This window comes from Aegilops tauschii, chromosome 7 (assembly GCF_002575655.3).
Source record: "Aegilops tauschii subsp. strangulata cultivar AL8/78 chromosome 7, Aet v6.0, whole genome shotgun sequence".
In the NCBI taxonomy this organism is placed as follows: domain Eukaryota; kingdom Viridiplantae; phylum Streptophyta; class Magnoliopsida; order Poales; family Poaceae; genus Aegilops; species Aegilops tauschii.
The window spans coordinates 168,407,772-168,429,372 of NC_053041.3; the positions used below are offsets into that span (position 1 = coordinate 168,407,772).

The 21,601-nt window shown below is 46.1% G+C and overlaps 2 protein-coding genes across 2 annotated transcripts; one reads left to right on the forward strand and one right to left on the reverse strand.

Annotated features, from left to right (window-relative positions):
- The first annotated feature begins 5,046 nt into the window (after nucleotides 1–5,046).
- Nucleotides 5,047–11,788, forward strand: LOC109765544 (uncharacterized). The gene is made up of 8 exons (XM_020324326.4): nucleotides 5,047–5,276; nucleotides 6,533–7,513; nucleotides 7,596–7,831; nucleotides 7,921–8,000; nucleotides 8,509–8,637; nucleotides 8,740–8,835; nucleotides 9,909–11,028; nucleotides 11,165–11,788. The coding sequence occupies exons 2-8, from the start codon at nucleotides 6,549–6,551 to the stop codon at nucleotides 11,305–11,307; spliced, it is 2,769 nt and encodes a 922-aa protein (XP_020179915.1). The 5' UTR covers nucleotides 5,047–5,276; nucleotides 6,533–6,548; the 3' UTR covers nucleotides 11,308–11,788.
- A 6,991-nt stretch (nucleotides 11,789–18,779) lies between these two features.
- LOC141026973 (F-box protein At5g07610-like) lies at nucleotides 18,780–20,517 on the reverse strand. The gene is made up of 5 exons (XM_073503880.1): nucleotides 20,498–20,517; nucleotides 19,932–20,019; nucleotides 19,206–19,876; nucleotides 18,881–19,028; nucleotides 18,780–18,800 (listed from the first exon to the last, which is right to left on the reverse strand). Exons 1-5 carry the CDS (start codon nucleotides 20,515–20,517, stop codon nucleotides 18,780–18,782), a joined length of 948 nt encoding a protein of 315 aa, XP_073359981.1.
- Nucleotides 20,518–21,601: the final 1,084 nt, after the last annotated feature.

A 21,601-nucleotide genomic window follows, 5' to 3' on the forward strand; every position in this document is an offset into this window, starting at 1 on the left:
GAAAAGGAAAAAAAAAAGGAAAAGACCCCCCCGGCTGGGCCTCGGCCCAGCTGGCCACTGGGCCACCAGGCCAACCCCAGGCCGGCCCCAGGCCGGCCCACCCCCTGCCTACTAACCCACTCCCACTCCCACCGTAACCCTAACCGACACCCATTCCCCCCCCCACGATCCCCACTCCTCCAGGATCCACTCCTCCCTCTCCCTCCCACTGGATCGGCGCCGCCGCGGCAACCCGTCGCCCGAAGCCGTCCCCCTCGCCACCACCTCGACCCCGCGCCCCTCCTCCTTCCGCGCGGTGCTGCCCGACCCGAAGCCGCTCGTCGTCCCGACCCCTTCGCTCGCGCCGTCGCCGGATCCCCGGCGCCACGTCGCCCCGCTGCCTCGTCCTCATCATTGCGCCGTCCTCGACCTCCTCCTCAACCGCGGCTCCCCCGAGCCTCGCCGGCGTTCCCCTGCAACGGGGGTGAGCCGCCGTCCGTCCTCCTCTTCCCCCTCTGCCCCGATGTGTCCACCACACCCCGCGCCTCACCCCGCCGTGGCCACGCGCCGGTCGCGCCCGTGTAGCGCCGGCCACGTCCGACGCGCGCGCCCGCGAACCGCGGCCCTTCTTGGCGTCCTCACTGCGGCCGCGCCCAACCTCTGTCCCGCGACCGCGCGCCCGCCGGAGCTCTGCCGCTCGGGCCGCCCCTGCAACCGCCTCCCTCGCCCTGCTCCGCCTTGCCGCCCGCTTCCCCTGCTCCTCCCCGGTCACCGCCCGTCGCCGCCGCCCATGGTTTCTGCTGCTGTGCGCCCCCGCTCGCCCCCCCCTTGCAGCCCCGCTGCTCCGGGCGCGACCACAGTCGCCGTGCGCCCACAGTCGCCGTGCGCCCACGCCCGAGCGCCCTTGGGCGTGCGCCGATCGGGCAGCGCCCGTTGCCCGTTCGCCCGTGCCCGTTTGGCCCTATGGGCCACTGCCCAGTGGGGCCCCCCGCCCCACGCCCCTCTGTTAAAAAAAAGGTTTAAAAAATGATAATAATAAATAAAAATATTAAATAGTTAATTAATAAATTAATTAACTTAATTAATTCTGTTAGTTATCTAATTAAACCTAATTAACCTGTTAATAAAACTAACTACTGATAATTAGTTAGCTGTCAATGACAAATGGACCCCACCTGTCAGTTGACCGGTCAACGGTCAACTTTGATCGCTGACATCATGCTGTCGTCATGATGATGCAGTAATTCTTTTTCGAATTAATTAATTAATAATAATCCCAGTAAATGATTAAATCTTTATAAAATATTATAAAATAAACCGTAACTCGGATGGAAAAACTTTGTACATGAAAGTTGCTCAGAACGACGAGACGAATCCGGACACGCAGCCCGTTCGTCCGCCACACATCCCTAGCATAGCAAACACGCAACTTTCCTCTCCGGTTCATCTGTCCGAAAACGTGAAACACCGGGGATACTTTCCCGGATGTTTCCCCCCTTCGCTGGTATCACATATCCCTGCGTTACGTCACCCCTAGCACAACTTATTGCCGCGTCTTGCTTTGTGTTACATTTGATTGCTCTGTTATTTATTGTGTTCCCCCTCCGTTACTTCTTTCCCGTAGGCTCCGAGACTGTTGTCGATACCCCTGTGATCGGCTACATCGACGACGACCCCTTCTTCTTGCCAGAGCAACCAGGCAAGCCCCCCCTCCTTGATCACCAGATATCGCCTATTCCTTCTCTATACTGCTTGCATTAGAGTAGTGTAGCATGTTACTGCTTTCGGTTAATCCTATACTGATGCATAGCCTGTCATTGTTGCTACAGTTGTTACCCTTACCTGCTATCCTACTGCTTAGTATAGGATGCTAGTGTTCCATCAGTGGCCCTACACTCTTGTCCGTCTGCCATGCTATACTACTGGGCCGTGATCACTTCGGGAGGTGATCACGGGTATATACTATATACTTTATATACATGACACATGTGGTGACTAAAGTCGGGTCGGCTCGTTGAGTACCCGCAAGTGATTTTGGTGAGGGGGCTGAAAGGACAGGTGGCTCCATCCCGGTAGAGGTGGGTCTGGGTTCCTGACGGCCCCCGACTGTTACTTTATGGCGGAGCGACAGGGCAGGTTGAGACCACCTAGGAGAGAGGTGGGCCTGGCCCTGGTCGGCGTTCGCGGATACTTAACACGCTTAACGAGATCTTGGTATTTGATCTGAGTCTGGCCATTTGGTCTATACGCACTAACCAACTACGCGGGAACAGTTATGGGCACTCGACGTCGTGGTATCAGCCGAAGCTCTTCTTGACGTCAGCGACGGAGCGGCGCGCGCCGGATTGGACTGGAACGCCTGCTAGGCTAGGTCTGCTTCCGGCCGCGTACGCAACGTGCAGGTGTGCAATGAGCGATGGGCCCAGACCCCTGCGCGCATAGGATTTAGACCGGCGTGTTGACCTCTCTATTGAGCCTAGGTGGGGCTGCGACGTGTTGATCTTCCGCGGCCGGGCATGACCCAGAAAAGTGTGTCCGGCCAAATGGGATCGAGCGTGTTGGGTTATGTGGTGCACCCCTGCAGGGAAGTTTATCTATTCGATTAGCCGTGTCCCTCGGTAAAAGGACGACCCGGAGTTGTACCTTGACCTTATGACAACTAGAACTGGATACTTAATAAAACACACCCTTCCAAGTGCCAGATATAACCCGGTGATCGCTCTCTAACAGGGCGACGAGGAGGGGATCGCCGGGTAGGATTATGCTATGCGATGCTACTTGGTGAACTTACCATCTACTCTCTTCTACATGCTGCAAGATGGAGGTGGCCAGAAGCATAGTCTTCGACAGGATTAGCTATCCCCCTCTTATTCTGGCATTCTGCAGTTCAGTCCACCGATATGACCCTTTACACATATACCCATGCATATGTAGTGTAGCTCCTTGCTTGCGAGTACTTTGGATGAGTACTCACGGTTGCTTTTCTCCCTCTTTTCCCCTTTCTATACCTGGTTGTCGCAACCAGATGCTGGAGTCCAGGAGCTAGAGACCCCGAGGATGATTCTACGTGGAGTTCGGCTTCGAGGAGTAGTTAGGAGGTCCCAGGCAGGAGGCCTTGCCTTTTCGATCGTTGCTACTTTTGTGCTAGCCTTCTTAAGGCAAACTTGTTTAACTTATGTCTGTACTCAGATATTGTTGCTTCCGCTAACTCGTCTATGATCGAGCACTTGTATTCGAGCCCTCGAGGCCCCTGGCTTGTATTATGATGCCTGTATGACTTATTTATGTTGTAGGGTTGTGTTGTGATATCTTCCCGTGAGTCCCTGATCTTGATCATACACATTTGCGTGCATGATTAGTGTACGGTCAAATTGGGGGTGTCACAGTGGGAGCGGCACCAGAGGTTTTGGATGGCGAAGCAAGGATGGTGTTGATGTGGCCCATCAACGGTGGGACCTCGTCACTGACGGGTCAGTTGTAGCCACCCGCCGGAGCTGAGTGGTCGTCAGTGTTTTGGCACACATGCTCGACCACTCTATTCACCTCTTGCAGGTCACCATATTGCCCATTAGTGGTGACTTCCGACACCATTGTCTACGGGTTATCGTTGGTGGATTAACAATGACCCATCATCAATGTCCGTCATTGATGGGTAGATCTAGGCCTATCAGTAGTAAACTGACTGGTGTAATGTTATTTGTACTATTGATGTTAGTTATTCCTTCATATTTGACATCATGTAGTCCATTAGACTGGGGCATTTGGACCCGCAGTAAAAGAAAAGAAAAGTAGAAAGAATGAGTTAAGCGACTAGTCACACCCCTCCCACTCGATCACGAAACATAGAAGACATTTCCTATATCATGCTCATTGCCTTAGTTTCTCGAGGATTCGCACAGAGCGATCATCACGGGCCAGGCCCATTAGCGTAGTAAGGCAAAACCATATTTTTTACATTTGTTCGCTAGCAGTTGGTTTGAGAGCCATTTTTCGTGTTCCTTCTGGTTCTAGTTTCTTCTTTTCATCCATTAGCTTTATTCATATTTTTTGACACAAATTTTTAAAAACCTTTCACGTCTTTTTTTAACAAAAATCTATAAAATTGAAAATTATTCATAAATTTTTAAAAATGTTCACATAATTTAAAAACATCCACATTTTTAAACATATATTCACAAACTCAAATTCACAAAAATTTCATGTTTTTCTGAAGAATATTCTGGAATTTTTAAAATTGTTCTCAAATTTTTAAAAATGCTTGGTTTCTTAGAATGAAAATAAAAATTGTGTGTTTGTGAAAGGAAACTACTTGAAAACATATAGAAAACCAAAACAAAAATATCAGTTCTCTCTTCCTAAGTGGGTTGGCCCAGTCCCGTGCGCCCGTCATGTGCGTTTGGTTAGCAAATTGACACAACGAGCACGATAAGGCTCCCAACCTAGAAGGCCGTGAAAGAGGAGTGCTCCTAGTCCCCGCTCGCGCGCCCCCTTACATGGGCTAGCCCAGCTATGCGAGCAAGTAGCTTGCTCATCAAGCACACACGCTAGACCGGTTGACCGTTGAATCTTAGAAAAACACAAGGGTTCATTTTTTTTCAAATTTGGGAAAACTTTCTCGCTTAGAAAAAGTTCAGGGACTCAAAAAAGTCTATAAAATTTTAAAAATATGAAATTGCGAATTTGAAAGAAGTTCACCTATTTGAAAAGTGTTCACAGATTTGAAAAGTATTCACGAACTGAAACAAGTTTCACGGATTTTTAAAAATTATGAATTTGCAGATTTGAAAAAATTTCATGAACTAAAGAATTGAAATTGGTTTTGATTTTTTTAAATCACGAATTTGAAAAGGAATTTTTTAATGATATTAAGTAATAAAAAGTAAAAACAAAAATAATAAAGAACGAACAAAGAAAGAAAAACGGTCGACAGCTTCTTGAAGCTTTCCAAAACCGCGGACGCCTGTAACCAGCGCATTGAGCGACGAATAGGAACCAGCGCGAAAGCGCCCGATCAACGGGCCTTGCACGCGTCCCGTCATCAGAACGGGCCAGCGTCCCTGCGTGCCAGTCCAGCCCACGTGTCCCGTCTCCTCCATTTCTCCTCCGACTCCGAGCTCTCCAGTCCAGCCTCGCCGCGAGAAACCCGTCCCGGATGACGGAGGCCGTGGAAGCACCGGAGGCGCGGGAGAGGGTGCCGTCGTCGCGGCCCTACTGACAGCACCCGCCACTTCCACCGCCGCGCGCCGGCGTCCCCTCCGGCGACGGGTCCTCTGTTAGGCCCTCCCTCTTCTCTGTTTGTAAGGCCCCGTTCCTCTCGTTCCCTCGCGTAATCCCTCCCTGCTGCTTTGCTGCAACATCTGGCTTGCTTGTCCTTGTAAGAATTTTCGGCTGGTTGCTCATAGAAGTCCATTGATTGTTCTATAAAAAAAATCTGGGATTTTTTTTCGTTTCTTCTTCTTTTTGTTCGGTTTAATTAAGTAGGATCTTAAGTAGACGCTAGATTATTAGTGGTTTAGAAAGGGTTTCCCTTTCCTTTTTCGTTCGCACAGTGGTGGATTACTGGATTTATTAGTGCGCTGCTCTTAAACACTCGCAGTTCGTCACCTTTAATTTTAGCAGAAAAATCTTGGACCCACGTTGAGGGTCTAGAACCCCACTCAAAATATGAAATTCCAACATAATTTCTGTCTAATTATGGAAAGAAAAAATGACAAAGGTATGTGAATTTGTACAAGCGTGGCCCCACTCAGAATAGTTTCTAGGTCCGCCTGTACAAGCTCTGTCCTTTTCTCAAGAACGCTGGCCTGTTTCATTTCCGCGATTTTCTGTTTGAATGCATTCGAAACTTTTTTTACTGTTTCTTTGATTATGCAGTGCACCTGAAAGTTAAATCTGAGATACTATTTCTGTTAGTAATTTTCTTTGATCTTTGATGGGTTATTATTAGTTTTATAGAGTATTATCTTTCTGTACCAAATATTTCCTGCCAAGTGCATGATTATGCTACTGTATGCAAGAGAAGAGATTAATGAAGATCGCTTCTGATGTAAATGTTCTTGTTTACCCAAAGACTGAATAAAGTGTTCTGCAAGATACATTTTACAAGAAGAATTGGCGGTTTCATATGTCAACTGCTTGTATTCTCTACTGTTATTGGCAGGATTTGAGTCTGGAATAATCTGTGGCCTCTTTGAGAAGCATAGTCAGAATGCCCATACATTGTGTTGCCTAGTTCTGTATACTGATTTACATATCAAAAGACACTCGAATACTTTACTCCCTGCCTCTTCACTGAATGATGATACCTGTATTTGAACCATTTCAATATTGTCGTTTGACTTGTGTTCTGATGGAGTCCACTTCTATTTGCAAAGTAGTGCTGATTAAGGCTTTCTGATGTATCTGTGTGTTCCGTGCTTATTGTGTTATTCATTTACTGTTACCTTACAGGATTGTGTTACACTTATGAGATAGATAAATAGAAGTAAAGGAAGAACTGTATTTGTATCGTACTAGGATCACCCATTGCCATGTTTCTTTGTTTTTCTATTAGGAGAGGTAAAGCACCCATGGATCCACTCCAAAAATCCAAGGCTTTGTGCCTGAAGCGCAAGCCCGATGATGATTGCTTGGCGAAAAACAGCAAGTCCCATCGAACTGAAATTGATAATGTATCTTCTAAGGTGCACAGCGGATCCTCATCGGATTTACCTGCTCACAGTTGTCACAGCCAGCCTAATCTTGCTAATGATTGTGTTAATTACCTGAAAAGTGGGGCGCCAAGTCGTGTCATGTTTTACAAACAAGGTTCATGGTGTGACTTTCCTGACAAGATAGTCACATCCATTGTTGATGCATTCGGAGGTGACAAATCTAGTATCGTTGTTGTGATGGATGACCAGCCTCTCCTTATTGATTTCTTATCAATGACCTTGGTGAACCTAAAAACGAGGAAACAGCGATCTGTTGCATGGCTTGATGGGACTAACAACTGGTCTTTTCCGTCTTCATTCTTTGATGAGGAAGTTGAAGAATCCGCAAAGTTGAGCAGAAATGTTGTTGAAGGTGCTGCACTAGGTTCTATTAGGGGTAATGGTATGAAGTCTCCATCTGATGTGGCGAAACAAGCTATGCTTGAAGCCAGCCCTCCAGTTATACAGAGTTCTTGTGCTTTAGATATATTGCGTAAGAAGATTGTACATGTTGAAAGAGGTAGCGAAAGCTTTCTGTTTGTTCAGAACCTTTTCCTCTCTGGTATGGGTTCATTTGCAGTGCCTAACAACATTCTTCATATTCATCGGTACTCTCCAAAGGATATCCCTGCACAGCGTAGACTTGAAGCTTTTGAGAAACAGTTGAGGTTGACAGGACAGAAGTCTGGCAATGCAAATGCAAAATATGGATGGCTTGGATCCAGAAAGCAAGACATTGTCAGTGTTATAGTTAATGGTTTTGTTAGCACTGGAGAAAACACTCGTGATACGGCAATGGCCGATGGCATTTATCTGTCACCTGAAAACCGCGCCTTTACAAGGTTGTCATTTCATTTTATAGTTTCAATGGTCTTTTTTAATTACACATTAGTGGATGTTGCATAACATTTTATTATTTTGCAGTGTTGGTCTTTGTGATGTTGACGAAAAAGGGGTACAGTATATGTTGTTGTGCCGAGCCATATTGGGCAAAACAGGAGTTATCAAACCAGGTTCACAGGAGGAGTTTCTAGGCATATATGATTCTAGCGTTGATGATTGCTCAAACCCAAACTATTATGTGATCTGGCCATCACATCGAAGCACTAATATTTCTCTGGAATACCTTATAAGTTTCAGGCTTGCTCCAAAAGTTCAAGGTATGCTAAGTCGTTTAGTGTTGAATTTCTTATCATGTATGTTTACATGAGATAAATGAGTGATCCACTTTGACTGTACTTATTTACAGAGTATGTTCGTAGCTTGAAGGGTTTATGGTTGCGCCCACCTCCAGGTGAAGTGAAAGTGGATCCTTCTATTCTTCAACCAGTGAGTCACCTGAACTCTTACCATAGTACTCCCTTCGTTCGCAAATATAAGATGTTTCGGATATTTGAATATGGACTACATACGGACTGAAATGAATGAACAAACACACTAAAATGTGTCTATATACATCCGATTCAGAAAAAAGTTTGAACATCTTATATTTATGAACGTAGGGAGTACTTCCCAATAGGAGCTAACGGGTTACAAGCATACTGTTTGCTTGGATGTGTCTTTGAGTATTAGCAATTTTTGCCAGAGTATGTTTGTCAAATTTTAGGTCGCGAGATCTTATGGGTTTCACCTCTAACCTACCCCAACTTGTTTGGGACTAAAGGCTTTGTTGTTGTTGTTGTTGTTGTTGTTGTTGTTGTTTTGTTGTTGTATGTTTGTCAAATTTTAACTTTACCTCCAAGTACTGCTCTCTGTGCCTTCTGTGTTAATAAGCACTTCTAGTGCTGTCATAAGCTAATAATCTCCTGTTGATCTGACATCTATGACTTGTATGTAGGTACTATGTCAAACTGATGAAGGGCCAACGTCTCCATGGATTTCATTCAGATTGCTCTTTGAGACAATACAAGACAGTATATCGTCTTTAGCGAGGGAATTGCTCTATCGCCACTATGAGGAGTTGAAGGTATTGCCTTCTTGGCAACTTCTACTATTTTGTTATCAATTGTCACTGAATTTTGCAGTCAGTTTGCTTCTGTCTATTCATTCAAATGATTTTATTCCACAGGAAAATAAGATTACTCGTGATGAAATGGTCAAGAAAATGATGATAATAGTTGGAGAGAAATTACTTCTGGATTCCTTGACAAAACTTAAATACAGTGTAAGTTACTCCGGCAGTATACTTTATCTAAGTACACATTTGATGATCACCATACTAAGAGTAAATTACACAAGACTGGTGTACAGAGCAATGTTTTGTGATGCGTCTACTATAATTTCTTAATGCCTATGAACAAGCATTTTTGGTTGGTGCCCACGCATGTCAAACCTAAGTTAGCCAAAGTGTGCCAACTGAGAGCCTCAACTGTAGCCACATTGGCTAAAATAAGAGTATGACACTAGGGATTTGGGCTAAGAAAGTGGAGCAAGCCTTTGGAGGTTTGTGCCTATTATATTCTTAGACTAAGAGAGCATCGAATATTACTTTTGAGATGTTTTTAATTATTCATAAGGTAAAAGTCCCCAAATTTATTGCTGGTGCAGTGGTGCTGTACTCTTGATGGAATGTTGGCATGGTTAGCTTTTTTGTGTAGTACTACTACTTACCTCTGTTTTGTTTGCGAGATCTTATGGGTTTCACCTCTAGCCTACCCCAACTTGTTTGGGACTAAAGGCTTTGTTGTTGTTGTTGTTTGTACTACTTACCTCTGTTTCAACATGAGGTGTATCATGACTGTCCAAGTTCGTGCTTTGACCAACAATTAGTCCAATAATATTTGGTTTATGAAAATAGACACCATTGGGTTCGTATACAAAAGCAGTTTCTTTGATTGTGATTTTGTAGCTGTAACTGTTAACAAAATACTGTTTTAGATATTTTCGGTCAGATCGTAGGGAGTATGTGCTGTTCGACAAAGTTGGCATAGTATTTACTGTGTTTTACGATGTTTGTGCATCTTTTTTTTTTTTTGGAGATGATGTTTGTGCATCTTCTTGGAAAGCTTTGTTTCCATTGTTGGCCCAAATGACAAATCGATAGTTTAGTCATTGCAATATTTCCACTCTCCCTTTCATTGCTGCCAAAGAGGTTGTGTCATGTCATTCTCTATTTTGTGTGTATGCCATATCAGTAATCTTTCTTATATTTGCTGATTCCTTGTCTGTGGACGTTGTGGGCTTGGACAAATGTGGCCAACCACGTTTCTGTTCTTAACTTCTTCCTTCCTATTGCAGCCATCATTATGGTACAACTCTCCTGCAAAAAGTACCAGTTATTCTGCAGCACTGGGATCTGTCGGCATTGGGACAGGTACAGATGTTGTATCTGCAACTCCTAGTCACGATGGTCCAGCACCAAGTGTACTTCGTGAGAATTGTGAACCTGTGAATTCCACACGTGGTGGTTCTCCTGCGAATGCGGTCCGAGGACAGCATTCGCCCACCCCAAGTATGTGTTCGGACAGCTCTTCATCTCGCTGTACTAACAGCCAGTATCCTTTTGAACCGATGGTGGCACATCTAGGTCATGATGCCCTTGTGAGGAGTGCTTTGCTCAGTGTTAATGGCTTGGATTCTGCTGGACCAAGCATGGAGTATAATGGTCATGATACCCTCGCACGAAGCAGTTCTGAAGGCCATGATTCTCATGTATCAGGACCAACACTTGGAAACTCTGCATCTGTCAGTATGGAAGGCCTGCATTCTGCTGCACCAGGTAGGACACCTGAAGCCCATGACGCTCTTGCATCCAATAGGGCACATGAAAGTGTTGCTGCAACTCCAGGCGTATCATGTCAAGCCTATACTTCAAGTAGGATTCCTCAGTTCTCCGCGGCGACAAGTATGGCGCCTGAGCTCCGTGCACCAAGAAGTATGGCACCGCATCTCAGTGCGCCAAGAAGTATGGCGCCTGAGCTCCGTGCGCCAAGAAGTATGGCACCGCATCTCAGTGCGCCAAGAAGTATGGCGCCTGAGCTCCGTGCGCCAAGAAGTATGGCACCGCATCTCTGTGCGCCAAGAAGTATGGCGCCTGAGCTCCGTGCACCAAGAAGTATGGCACCACATCTCTGTGCACCAAGAAGTATGGCACCTCATCTCCGTGCGCCAAGAAGTATGGCACCACATCTCTGTGCACCAAGAAGTATGGCACCTCATCTCCGTGCGCCAAAAAGCATGGCGCCTCACCTCCATGCGCGAAGCAAGGTGGCTAAAGTTCCTGCAAAAAAGACCATGCCTGAAGCCAACTATTCCAGTGCAGCAACTGTGGTTCCTGTGATCTGTAAACCTCCGTCATCGAGTGTTTTACCAAAAGAGAAGAGTCATCCTACATCAAGCAAGGAGTGCATGACATCAGGTTTAATTAATTCTAAACTGCAAAACGCTCTTAACCTGAGTATGCTGCTTGAAAATCTTATTCTCATGCGTACCAGGGGATGCATTTTGCATCTTCCCCTCTCTGTTGATTAAACCTTGTTAACATTTCTGCGCAGAAAATGTGGCTCCACAGAATCTAGCAGCGCAGTGTGGATCAAACAAGAGCCTCCCCAGGATAGGCGTTGACGGTAGCAGCACCGCCGCGTATTCAGCAGATAGACTCGTCACCCTGTCAGCGGAGGGCGAGAAATGCCTGTAAAAGATCATATTGTGTCAGTGACCGCGTTCCCGCTGAAACCCTTATGTGTGGCGTGAGACAACCCGTTCCCCTGTGGATGCACATGAACAATTGGTCTTAGCCTGTTACTCTGGCAGGTCTCCGCTCACTCTTGTACAAAAAGCAGTAACTCGTACAATTCCCCTCACGCGACGCAAATTTTGCCTTGTCGACTTGGATTGTTGATCTGTGGTGGTCAGTTAGTGTTTCTCACATGTCTTCCTACCTGGCTTAGGCAGTGACTAACTGACTATGGGCCAGTTGTTTTGAGCTTCTGCAGCGGATTCAGAATCTGAATAGAAGTGTGTTTCGCCCCTCAGCTTCAGTGGTGTTCTCCGCACTTTGTACAAAGAAAAGTTTCTGAATGCTGTTCGGCTGCTTGATGATGCCGTGTGCAGCATTCCGGTACGATGTGATACTCGTTACTTTCTGAAATGAAACCCATAAACTGAAACCTATTTTATTTTTTTGTCTCCAATCTTTCCCTTTGCTTGAGTCGAATCGACGTGTCTTCAAGCACATGCTCAGCATCTCTTAGAGAAGTGTACAAGCCAGGTAGTTTCCCCTGAACCATTTGATTGCAAGCCGCCGCGGAGCATCCGTAAGAAACAGGTAGCCGGATGGCACAGGGTTCGGTTCGGTTCGGTGCCTTCATCAACAAAGCCCATGGACAAGAATGGCGTTCACAGATTCGTTTTCCATTTCCATGCATGTGTGTTTGTGCTTTTGAAGGGAATTTTCCGTGCATGTTCCAAGTTCACTTTCTTGTCTCGTTCCCTCTTTTTTAATAAAAACTTGATGCCTTCTGAAAGGTACTGCTTCGGTGCCCCAATGTTCAGGATATCTTTGTGCAAAAATCATCGACGGTATCACAAAGGAATTTGAGCAGAAGTGCCCCAGGCGCGGCATGGCGATGGAGCATCGCAGCTAGGTAGCCTACTGTACCACGGCACGAGCGCCAGTGGGGAAACTGGGAAAGGCGGCAGCAGCTCAGACAAAACGACCCAGGACGATGTTTCGAACCTCTGCCTGTCACGTCGTAGCACCACTACGCCACTACTTGGCATCTATATCTCCAACTAGGATACCATGTGCGCATCAGCGCATGGTGTTCTATGTGTTACAGCCGTGTTCCACCGAATATTCATTGCCATCTTGAAACAATTTCTTCCCTGGTGCTGATCGAGCACACCATCTGATTGCTTTAGCCCTTGGATCTACTGAACCTGTGTGCCACAGATATCTTCTGCTGTTATTTCGAACTCATCGAGTTTTCTTGGCGATGCAGATTTCGTCTTGTCGGCTCTTGATGCTTTGTTAATTATTGCCGCTCGCGTATCTTTGTAGCTGGATTAGCGGGTCGTTGTATAAAAACTTTCAGTGGCATTCTTCACACTTTGCACCGCATAAAATTGAAATATATTCGGGGTTCAAGCTTCGGTTTGGCTGCTTGATGAGGCTGGAGCAGGTAGTACAGCATTCTGGTATTATGTATGTTATTGGTTTTTTTACAGCAAATAGACTTTATTTCTCATATGATGGCCATGTCGTTTACAAGTAAACAAGAAACAAAGTCAGGGATTACATCATCCCAAGAACCCGAAGATCTAGCATTAAAAGAATGCTTAGCTCTGGCTCATCTGTTGCCTGATTAGCTTCCCGAAAACAGTGTTCAAATGATATTTTGGCAAAGTTCATTGCCAACTGCTTGTATTCAGAGACCAATGCAACGCCCCATGCAAAAAAAAAAAAAAACAGAGACCAATGCAACGCCGCAAACAAGCAATCAGATTCAATCTCCATATTGTTGCACCCAAAGTTTGCCAACAAGTATATTCCATTTCTAATTGCCATGAGCGCGTAAACTGAAACCTCAAGTCAAATCCTTACTTTCCTGTGAATGCGTGTTGCTGGAATCGACCATGTCTTCAAGTACATGCTCAGCTACAGAGAGTACGAGAGATAGGTCAGCTAGTTTGCCTTGTCCACCGCCGAGTCAATGCTAGAAGGAGGAAAAACCATATCTATAGAATCAAGAACGAGCAAGGATGGGTCACTGGGCACGTGGCCAAAAAGAAAGTAATTCATGAGCATTTTTCCAACGTCATGAAGAAGGGCCCCTTAAGCCGCAAAGACTTCAACTGGGATGAGCTAAATTTGGAACCCCTCGACCTCCATGATCTTGACTCTGCTATGACAGAGGGTGAGGTCCTCGAAGCGATCAATGATTTGCCATGTGACAAGGCCCCGGGTCCGGACGGCTTCATGGGCCTTTTTTTCAAGAGGTGTTGGATCATTGTCAAGGCCGACCTCATGCGGGTCATAAACCACTTTGACTCCCTACACACGTCAAACCTCCAGTGGCTCAATTCCGCCAACGTGGTGCTTTTGCCTAAGAAAGATGGGGCGGAGGGATCGCCGACTATAGGCCCATTAGCCTCCTCCACGCGATTGCGAAGATTATTGCGAAGGTGCTCTCCTTAAGGCTTGGCCCCCACATGACAAAGCTCGTTTCCAACGCCCAAAGTGCCTTCATCAAAATAAGAAGCATCCACGACAATTTCATGTATGTCCGAAATCTTGCTCGGCGCCTGCACAAGAGCAAGACCCCTTCACTTCTCTTCAAGATTGACATCCGCAAGGCCTTCGACACCCAGTGGCGGTGCCAGGATTTTAATCATGTGTAGTCAACTCAATCTTGTGTTGTCAAGATATATGTATTTCTACAAATTTTGTATTATTTTTGGCATGATTTGTGCTTATATATGATACTTTTTTCACAAAGTTGTGTAGTCATTTGACTACACAGCCTATACATTGGCTTCGCCACTGTCGACACCGTGAAGTGGGAGTACTTGCTCGATCTTCTCCAACGGCGAGGATTCCCAAGCAAGTTTAGGGCCTGGATCGCAGCCCTTCTTAGCTCCTCCTCCTCGAGGATCATCCTCAATGGTATTGCCGGCGACCCAATTAAGCATGGACATGGCCTTCGGCAAGGGGACCCCGTATCCCCGCTGCTTTTCGTCATCGCCATTGACCCACTCCAAAGAATTCTTGAGGTGGCTACGAGAAAGGGGCTCCTCCATAAAATCAGGGGCAGGGGAGCCATGATGAGGACCTCCCTCTATGCGGACGATGCGGTCGTCTTCTTGGCTCCGATCAAAAGGGACGTCGACAACCTTGCAAACATTTTGAGGGGCTTCGGTGAGGTCACGGGACTGTGCACTAACTTCAACAAGAGCTCTTTTGTGCCCATCCAATGCAACCACCTCGATTTGGGACGTCTGACCCAGAGGTTGCCGGCTGCTAGGACTTCCTTCCCTCTACGATACTTGGGGCTCCCTGTCTCAGTTTGGCAACTAAAGTTGGTGGATCTTCAGTTTCTAGTGGACAAGGCCGCAAACAAGCTAACAACTTATGAGGGCAAAAACATCACCACCATCGGACGAACGACTCTTGTCAAGTCCGTGATCACCTCCCAAGTGGTCTACCCCGCCACACCGCTAGTTATTCCGCCAACCATCCTGCTCAAAGTCAACAAATTTGAGAGAGCTTTCCTTTGGTCCGGTTCGGACAAGACAATGGGAGCAAAATGCAAGGTGAATTGGGAGATTGTTTGCCGGCCACTTCAGTATGGGGGACTTGGAGTTCTCAACACTAACAAGTTTACACGTGCCCTCCGGTTGCGATGGCCATGGTATGAATGGAAGGAGCCCACCAAGATGTGGGTGGGGATGGGAAACCCATGCGATGAGGAGGACCTAAATTTTTTCTATGCTTCCACTACTATCACCATTGGCAACGGTGCGAAGACCCCTTTTTGGGACTCACCGTGGCTTCATGGGCGCAAGCCAAAAGACATTGCCCCACTCATTCACAAAGCGTCAAAGAGAAAGAATTGGAAGGTTCGGGAGGCCCTCTCTCACAATGCATGGATACTCAAGATCAAACCGCCCACCATCATCTCCGCGGAGCACATCACGCAGTTCTTCACCCTATGGGCGCTTTTGCATGAGGTCTAACTCGATGATCTCACCGAGGATGACATTGTGTGGAAGCATACGGCTAGTGGGACCTACTCGGCGGCATCCGCATACAAGGCGCAATTCTTAGGGATGGTTCTTACACCCTTGGACAAAATGGTTTGGAAGGCTTGGGCTCCCCCAAAAGTCAAGTTCTTCGCTTGGTTAGCGCTACAAGACAAAATTTGGACTGCCGATCGTTTGGCAAAACGTGGGTGGCCCAACTGTGATCTCTGCCCTCTCTGCATGAGAGTGCAGGAATGTGGGCCTCACCTTTTCTACAAATGCCGCTACACACGGAGGCTCTGGTCTTTGATCATTGACAAATTCCACATTCTCGGTCTTGACACCAACGGTTGGCCCCTGTTCGATTCGGTTGAGGCTTGGTGGGCAAGTACCTGTGACACCGCCACGCCAAACCGTCAAGCCAAGGCGTCCCTCACCATGCTTGTTTCGTGGACTGTCTGAAACGAGCGAAACGCAAGGGTCTTCAAGCACAGGAGCGCTCGTCCAACTATATTGCTTGCCTCTATAGAGACCGAGACCAACCTTTGGGTCATAGCCGGTGCCAAAAAATTAGGGTCCATTATTTTGCGAGAGTGATCTCATGATGTGTATTGAGTGACTTGTAACAAACTCTATTCTCTCTTATTTAATGGATGAGGCAAAGCTTTTTTGCCTCCGTTTCAAAAAAAAATGATTGCAACTTGCAAGCCGCCGTGATGAGGCTGGAGCAGGTAGTACAGCATTATGATATTATTTAGTAGGAAAAAAGTCCATTTTAAACCCTAAACTCATAGAGGTTCGGCGAAATGAACCCTCAAGTCAAAATCCCGGTCGATTGCACCTTAAACTATGCAATCCCGGTCTAAATTAAAACCCTGGCAAGTGTCAACCGGGATTTGTCTGGCTGATGGGCCAAGGAGCGCCAATGTTTACCAGGGCGCCAGCCCATTATTTTTTTTGTTTGCTCAAAAAAAATGTACGCACAGGCGGAACTCGCGCGAGCTTGTAATGCTAACAAAATACGAGCTTGACAAGTTACGAACCAACACCAGATTAAGTAGTACCAGTTGCGGTTGTATCAGATGCAAAAAATACGGGCTTACTGTTTTGCACAAAAGAAAAAGTACACAAAGGCGGAACTCGTGCGAGCTTGCAGTTGAGCTAGCAAGCAAATTTGTTTTTCTTTTTTTTTGCGGGTGAGCAAACTTGTTTTTCTAGAAGCACAAAACAATAAGAATCAACACCAGATTCGAATATTTTTTAAATAAAAAAGATTCGGATATTTTTTAAAATTTTGAACGCAAAACATTTTTAAAAAACTTGAGTTTTTATGAAAAGCAACCACTTTTCAAATTCGTGAACAAATTTACCATAATAAATTTTGAAAATTCAAATAAACTTTTGTGACATGCACATTTCTTAAAACTCCCAAACAAAATTTGAAAACATGAACGTTTTTGAAAATTTGCAAATAATTTTGACCGGGAACAACTTTTAAACTCCTGATTTTTATGAAAACACAAACATTTTTAAAATTAGAGCACACGACATTTTTAAAATTGAATATTTTTAAGCGGAACCATTTTTTTAATATCCCAAACATTTCTCTAAAAAGTTAACAAAAATGGAACAAAAACATTCTGAACAAAATTTTTTAACCATGAATATTTTTTTAAACATAGGAATATATCCTCTGAACAAATTTTGAATACGCATTGAACATTATGTAATATACATTGAACAATTTTTGAATACACATTGAACATTTGTGTAATATACACTTAACAAATTTCAAAAACACTGTGATTATATATTCATTGAACAATTTCTAATAAATGTTGAACAGTTTTGTAATGGATGATGAACATTTCCTTAATATACCGATGAACATTTTTGTAACATGCAATGAACTTTGTATATTATGATAAAAATGAAACAATAGAAATAAAGAATATAAAAGTATAGGAAAAGAAATATAAACAGAAACAGAAAAAAGAAAAGAAAGAGAAAAAGGAAAAGGAAAAGAAAAGAAACAAAAAACAGAAGAAACAGAGAAGCAGCAGCGAAACAAGTCTGGGCCGGCCCAAACGGGGCTGTTGCAAGGCGAAGCTTCGTCGAAGCCACGCCGTCTTGACGCACACGAGCGTCACACAGGGACCCCACAAAAAAAAACGAGCGTCACATAGGGATTGCCGTTGCATCGATCAAACAACACCAGCGCCACACCGTGAGCTTATCTTTTGTTTTTTAACCAAAAAAATGAAGCGGGCCGGCCCAACAGGGTGCAGGGTTAGCGCCTCTGCGAAATGCCACCAATCCCGGCCATCTAAATGGCCCGAAGGTTCGATTTAGACCGGGATTGCATAGTTCAGGGTGCAATCGACCGGGATTTTGACTTGAGAGTTCATTTCGCCGAACTTCTACGAGTTCAGGGTTTAAAATGAACTTTTTCCTATTTAGTACAGTATGTTACTGGTTACTTCTTCAAGTGAAACTCGTACAGTGAAACCTCAAGTCAAATCCTTACTTTTCTATCCCAAAAAAAAAAAACTTACTTTCCTGTGAAGGCGTGTTTGCTGGAATCGACCGTGTCTTCAAGTACATAACATGCTCAGCTACAGAGAGTACGAGATAGGTCAGCTGATTTGCCTTATACTGTCTGTATATATGATTGCAACTTGCAAGCCGCCGGCTGCTAGTGATTTCTTTCTTTTGTAGGGTATCTTATGTGAGGAAACAGCTGGGATTTATCTGGGCCGGATGGAAAGAATCCGGTTCGATTCGGTGTCCACTTGGACGACGAAGTCCATTGACCAGAATGGTGCTCGTTCTAGGTTCGTTTTCCATTTTACGCCTATTCGACCGTTCTAATAAATTCCGATTTCGCTCTTTCTTGTTTTCCTTCTATAAAAGGACTCGCCATCTTGGACGATATCACAAATGAACTGAGCAGGTCAGAACTCACAAGTGAGTCGGAGAGTCTAGCGAATAGAGAAACAAAAGAAAAGAAGTGGCAACCGGCGGATGAGTGGTCCCACATGATAGTAGAATTTCAGAATTGCATTTTAGTAGATTTGGCTTTTAGAAAGAAGAACAGTGTTGCTAGGTTGTTAATTAACTGCAACATCTAGCCACATAAGAGGTACCTAAGTGCACAGAAGCACCGATAAAAACTAGCACGGCATCATAAAAGGTCTAGCCAAGTCTAAGCTGGTTGGGTTCAAGACCTAATTAACACAAATATCATTAAAAAAAAGATACGTCATCCTGTTCACAAAAAAGATACATGACATTCTGTTGGCAAAAAAACAAATACACAGTTGTGAATTAGCACTACACTATCAAGATTTCTAGTGCCCATCAGCGAATGAATGTGAGAACAAAGGGACATATGAAAGATAAGGACTCTTGCAGTCATATCCAAGATCACCTATAGAATGCAGCTCCCTAGAATCCATGTCGTATGACATCATTTTCGTAAATGATATGGGTCTCGCGATTCTTCTCGTAAATAGTATGAATATAACCTTGTATTCTGGGTGGATGATAATATCGTAGTCCTTCCCATAAGATGATTCCTCTGCTCCAAACAATTGCAAATGGCTGACATTATGCTTCAAGGTCCAATTTTCAGTACTAGAATCTTCAAGAGCCCACATTGACAGTTCAGAATCACTATAAATTACAAAATACAATTGTCCCTGTGATACATAAACCTCACGAGCATAACAAGAATCATGTGACTTAGGAATATGGATGACCCGACAACTTCCCTCCATGTCGACGGCTACAACCTTATCTTCATAGGAGGTTAAATATAACACCCCTCTGAAAAATGTGCTGCATGAATACCAGTTTATATCAATTGGACATTCCCAATCGCTCCGATGTGTCCAGACTCCAGCTTCGGAAGAGTAGATCCCCAATGGTCTGACGTGTGTATCATCATCCGCCGGTGCAAACTCAAGTACATGGAAGTGAGAGGAGACGGCCGGGTCGAACCCCAGGCGAGCGTCACACACCTCGCGGGACCTGTCGGTGCCAGGCACGGCAACCCATTCCTCAGTGGCCGGATTGCACACCACGTAATCCGTTGCCCTCCAATAATCAGTCTTCTGTCGTCGGCAGAGCAGGAGGCCATTGCAGCAGTCCAGCATGTCAATGTCAACGTCACAGAGTCTGTGTTTGGGCAGGAACGAGAAGGAGGGGTCGATGTCAGGGCACCAGCTCCCTGTTAGGCTTTGGTAATGACGGTCCATAGCTCGGGCACACAGATTGCCGGTTTTGTAGAAGAAGCCGGCGAGGGTCGACCGGGGCAGTTTCTTGCGGTGGTCGGGGTGGGAGACGACGTCGCGCCATCGCCTGCAGACGCACTTGCAGCAACGGGTGGCCTTGAAGGGCACGCGCGAGATGATCTCGACGAGGAGGTCGTCGGAGAGCCCGGAGAACGGGCTCCTCTCCGTGTCCCTCTTCTTCTTCTTCCTCTTCTTGGAGATCCGACCGGGCTTCCATCGCCGGCGAAACTACAGATCGACCGGTACGGAGGAGGGGAGACTCATCCATGGATGCTACCAGTACCACGCGAACTGCGAACGGCCAGCTAGGGTTTGTGTGCGCGGCGGCGAAGCGGGCGGGGGTGGAGCTGGAAAGACGAGGGTGCAGGTTTCTGGGATATATGTGGGCCGTACGAGTCAGAGTCGTCTCTAGCTGGCTTCGTTTTACTTTGTTCCAAAATTCCGTAATCTACAGCTCTACACCATGTTAGCAACCCGTGGGGACTCAGGACACTTCTATTTTCTACCTACTCCTCATCTTTTGTATACAAGACTACTAGTCCCTTCGTTTCAAAATAAGTGTCATGATTTTAGTTTAAATTTAAACTAAAATAACAACACTTATTTTGAAACGGAGTAAGTAGAAGACTGAAGCAACAAACCAACATAATATATTTAATGCTAACGAATTGATCAAATCGGGGCAAAGATAACAGCAGTACTCGAAGCATATCCTGGCAATCAGGCTGCAAGTGGAAGTGGGTTTAAGTGGGATTAACCATCCCATCCCACTTGAACTGTTTTAGTGGGCTCCCACTGGATAAGGAGAAAGCTAAGTGGACTCGCCCTATTAGCCCAGTGGAACCCCACCTTAACCCACCAGCATCCATCCCCGATAGGTTCTCGTTGGACAGAGGATTTTGAAGTAGTATAGCCAGCACAGTTGTCGAGCGGAAGGAGGATGTCTCCGTACGCCGTGTGCTCGTCGCGGCCGTCGTCGTCCTTGTCGCCTTCTGCTACGTGGACAAGAAAGCTCGAAGCAAGAACAACAAGCTCCCGCCGTAGCCGCCGTGTATGCCGCTGCTGGGCCACCTCCACCTCCTCCTCGGCCGCCTCGCGCACCGCTCCCTGCGCGACCTGCACGCTCGATACGGCAGCGACGGCGGCCTCCTGCTCCTGCGGCTCGGGCGCAGGCGGACGCTGGTGGTGTCCACGGTGACCGCTGCGACGGACCTGTACAAGAACCACAACCTCGCCTTTGCATGCTGGTGGTGTCCACGGTGCTCAGTGCGCCCGTGCACAAGCTCTCCTACGGCTAGATCAACGTCTCCTTCGTTCGGTGAGGCCGTGGAGCTAAGGGTGCTCCTGTACGGCTACGGCAACGCGGTTGTCACCTGCGCGGCCACCGGCGCCGCGGAGGCCATGGCTGATGGGTCATGGGGAACTCTGCGGTGCTCATGTCGGGGCTCCATGCGGAGGACATGCTTCCTGACGTGGCAGCGAAGCTTTTCCACTTAATCCCAGTTATCCCGTCAAAATATTAGTGGGCTGTCCACTACTTCCGAGCAAACAACGGTGGGATGAAGTGGGTTTGTGGTGGGACACCCACCTATAGTCCCACCTGCAGCCTGACCTGGCAACTTTGTCATCCAGATCCTTTGCCAATTACTCTCTGTCTCATTCCCCATAAAAAACATTCTGTTTGATACTGATTCATATGTGCATACAAAGTGTTGACGTTCTCAAATCTGAACTCCCTCCGGTTCTTTCTCTTTGCTAAAGAGACCCCATGGATAGATATAACTAGACAGATACAATGAAAAGTCTAAAGTCGAGCAAACAACAAGAAGTTATTACGTTAATAAATCTTCAAATCATGTATACTTTCACATGCAACTTCAATATAATGCTATCATTTCAACTGCGGCCAGACTAATCCATCGTCTCAGAGGAATCTCTACGGTGCCAGGTGGG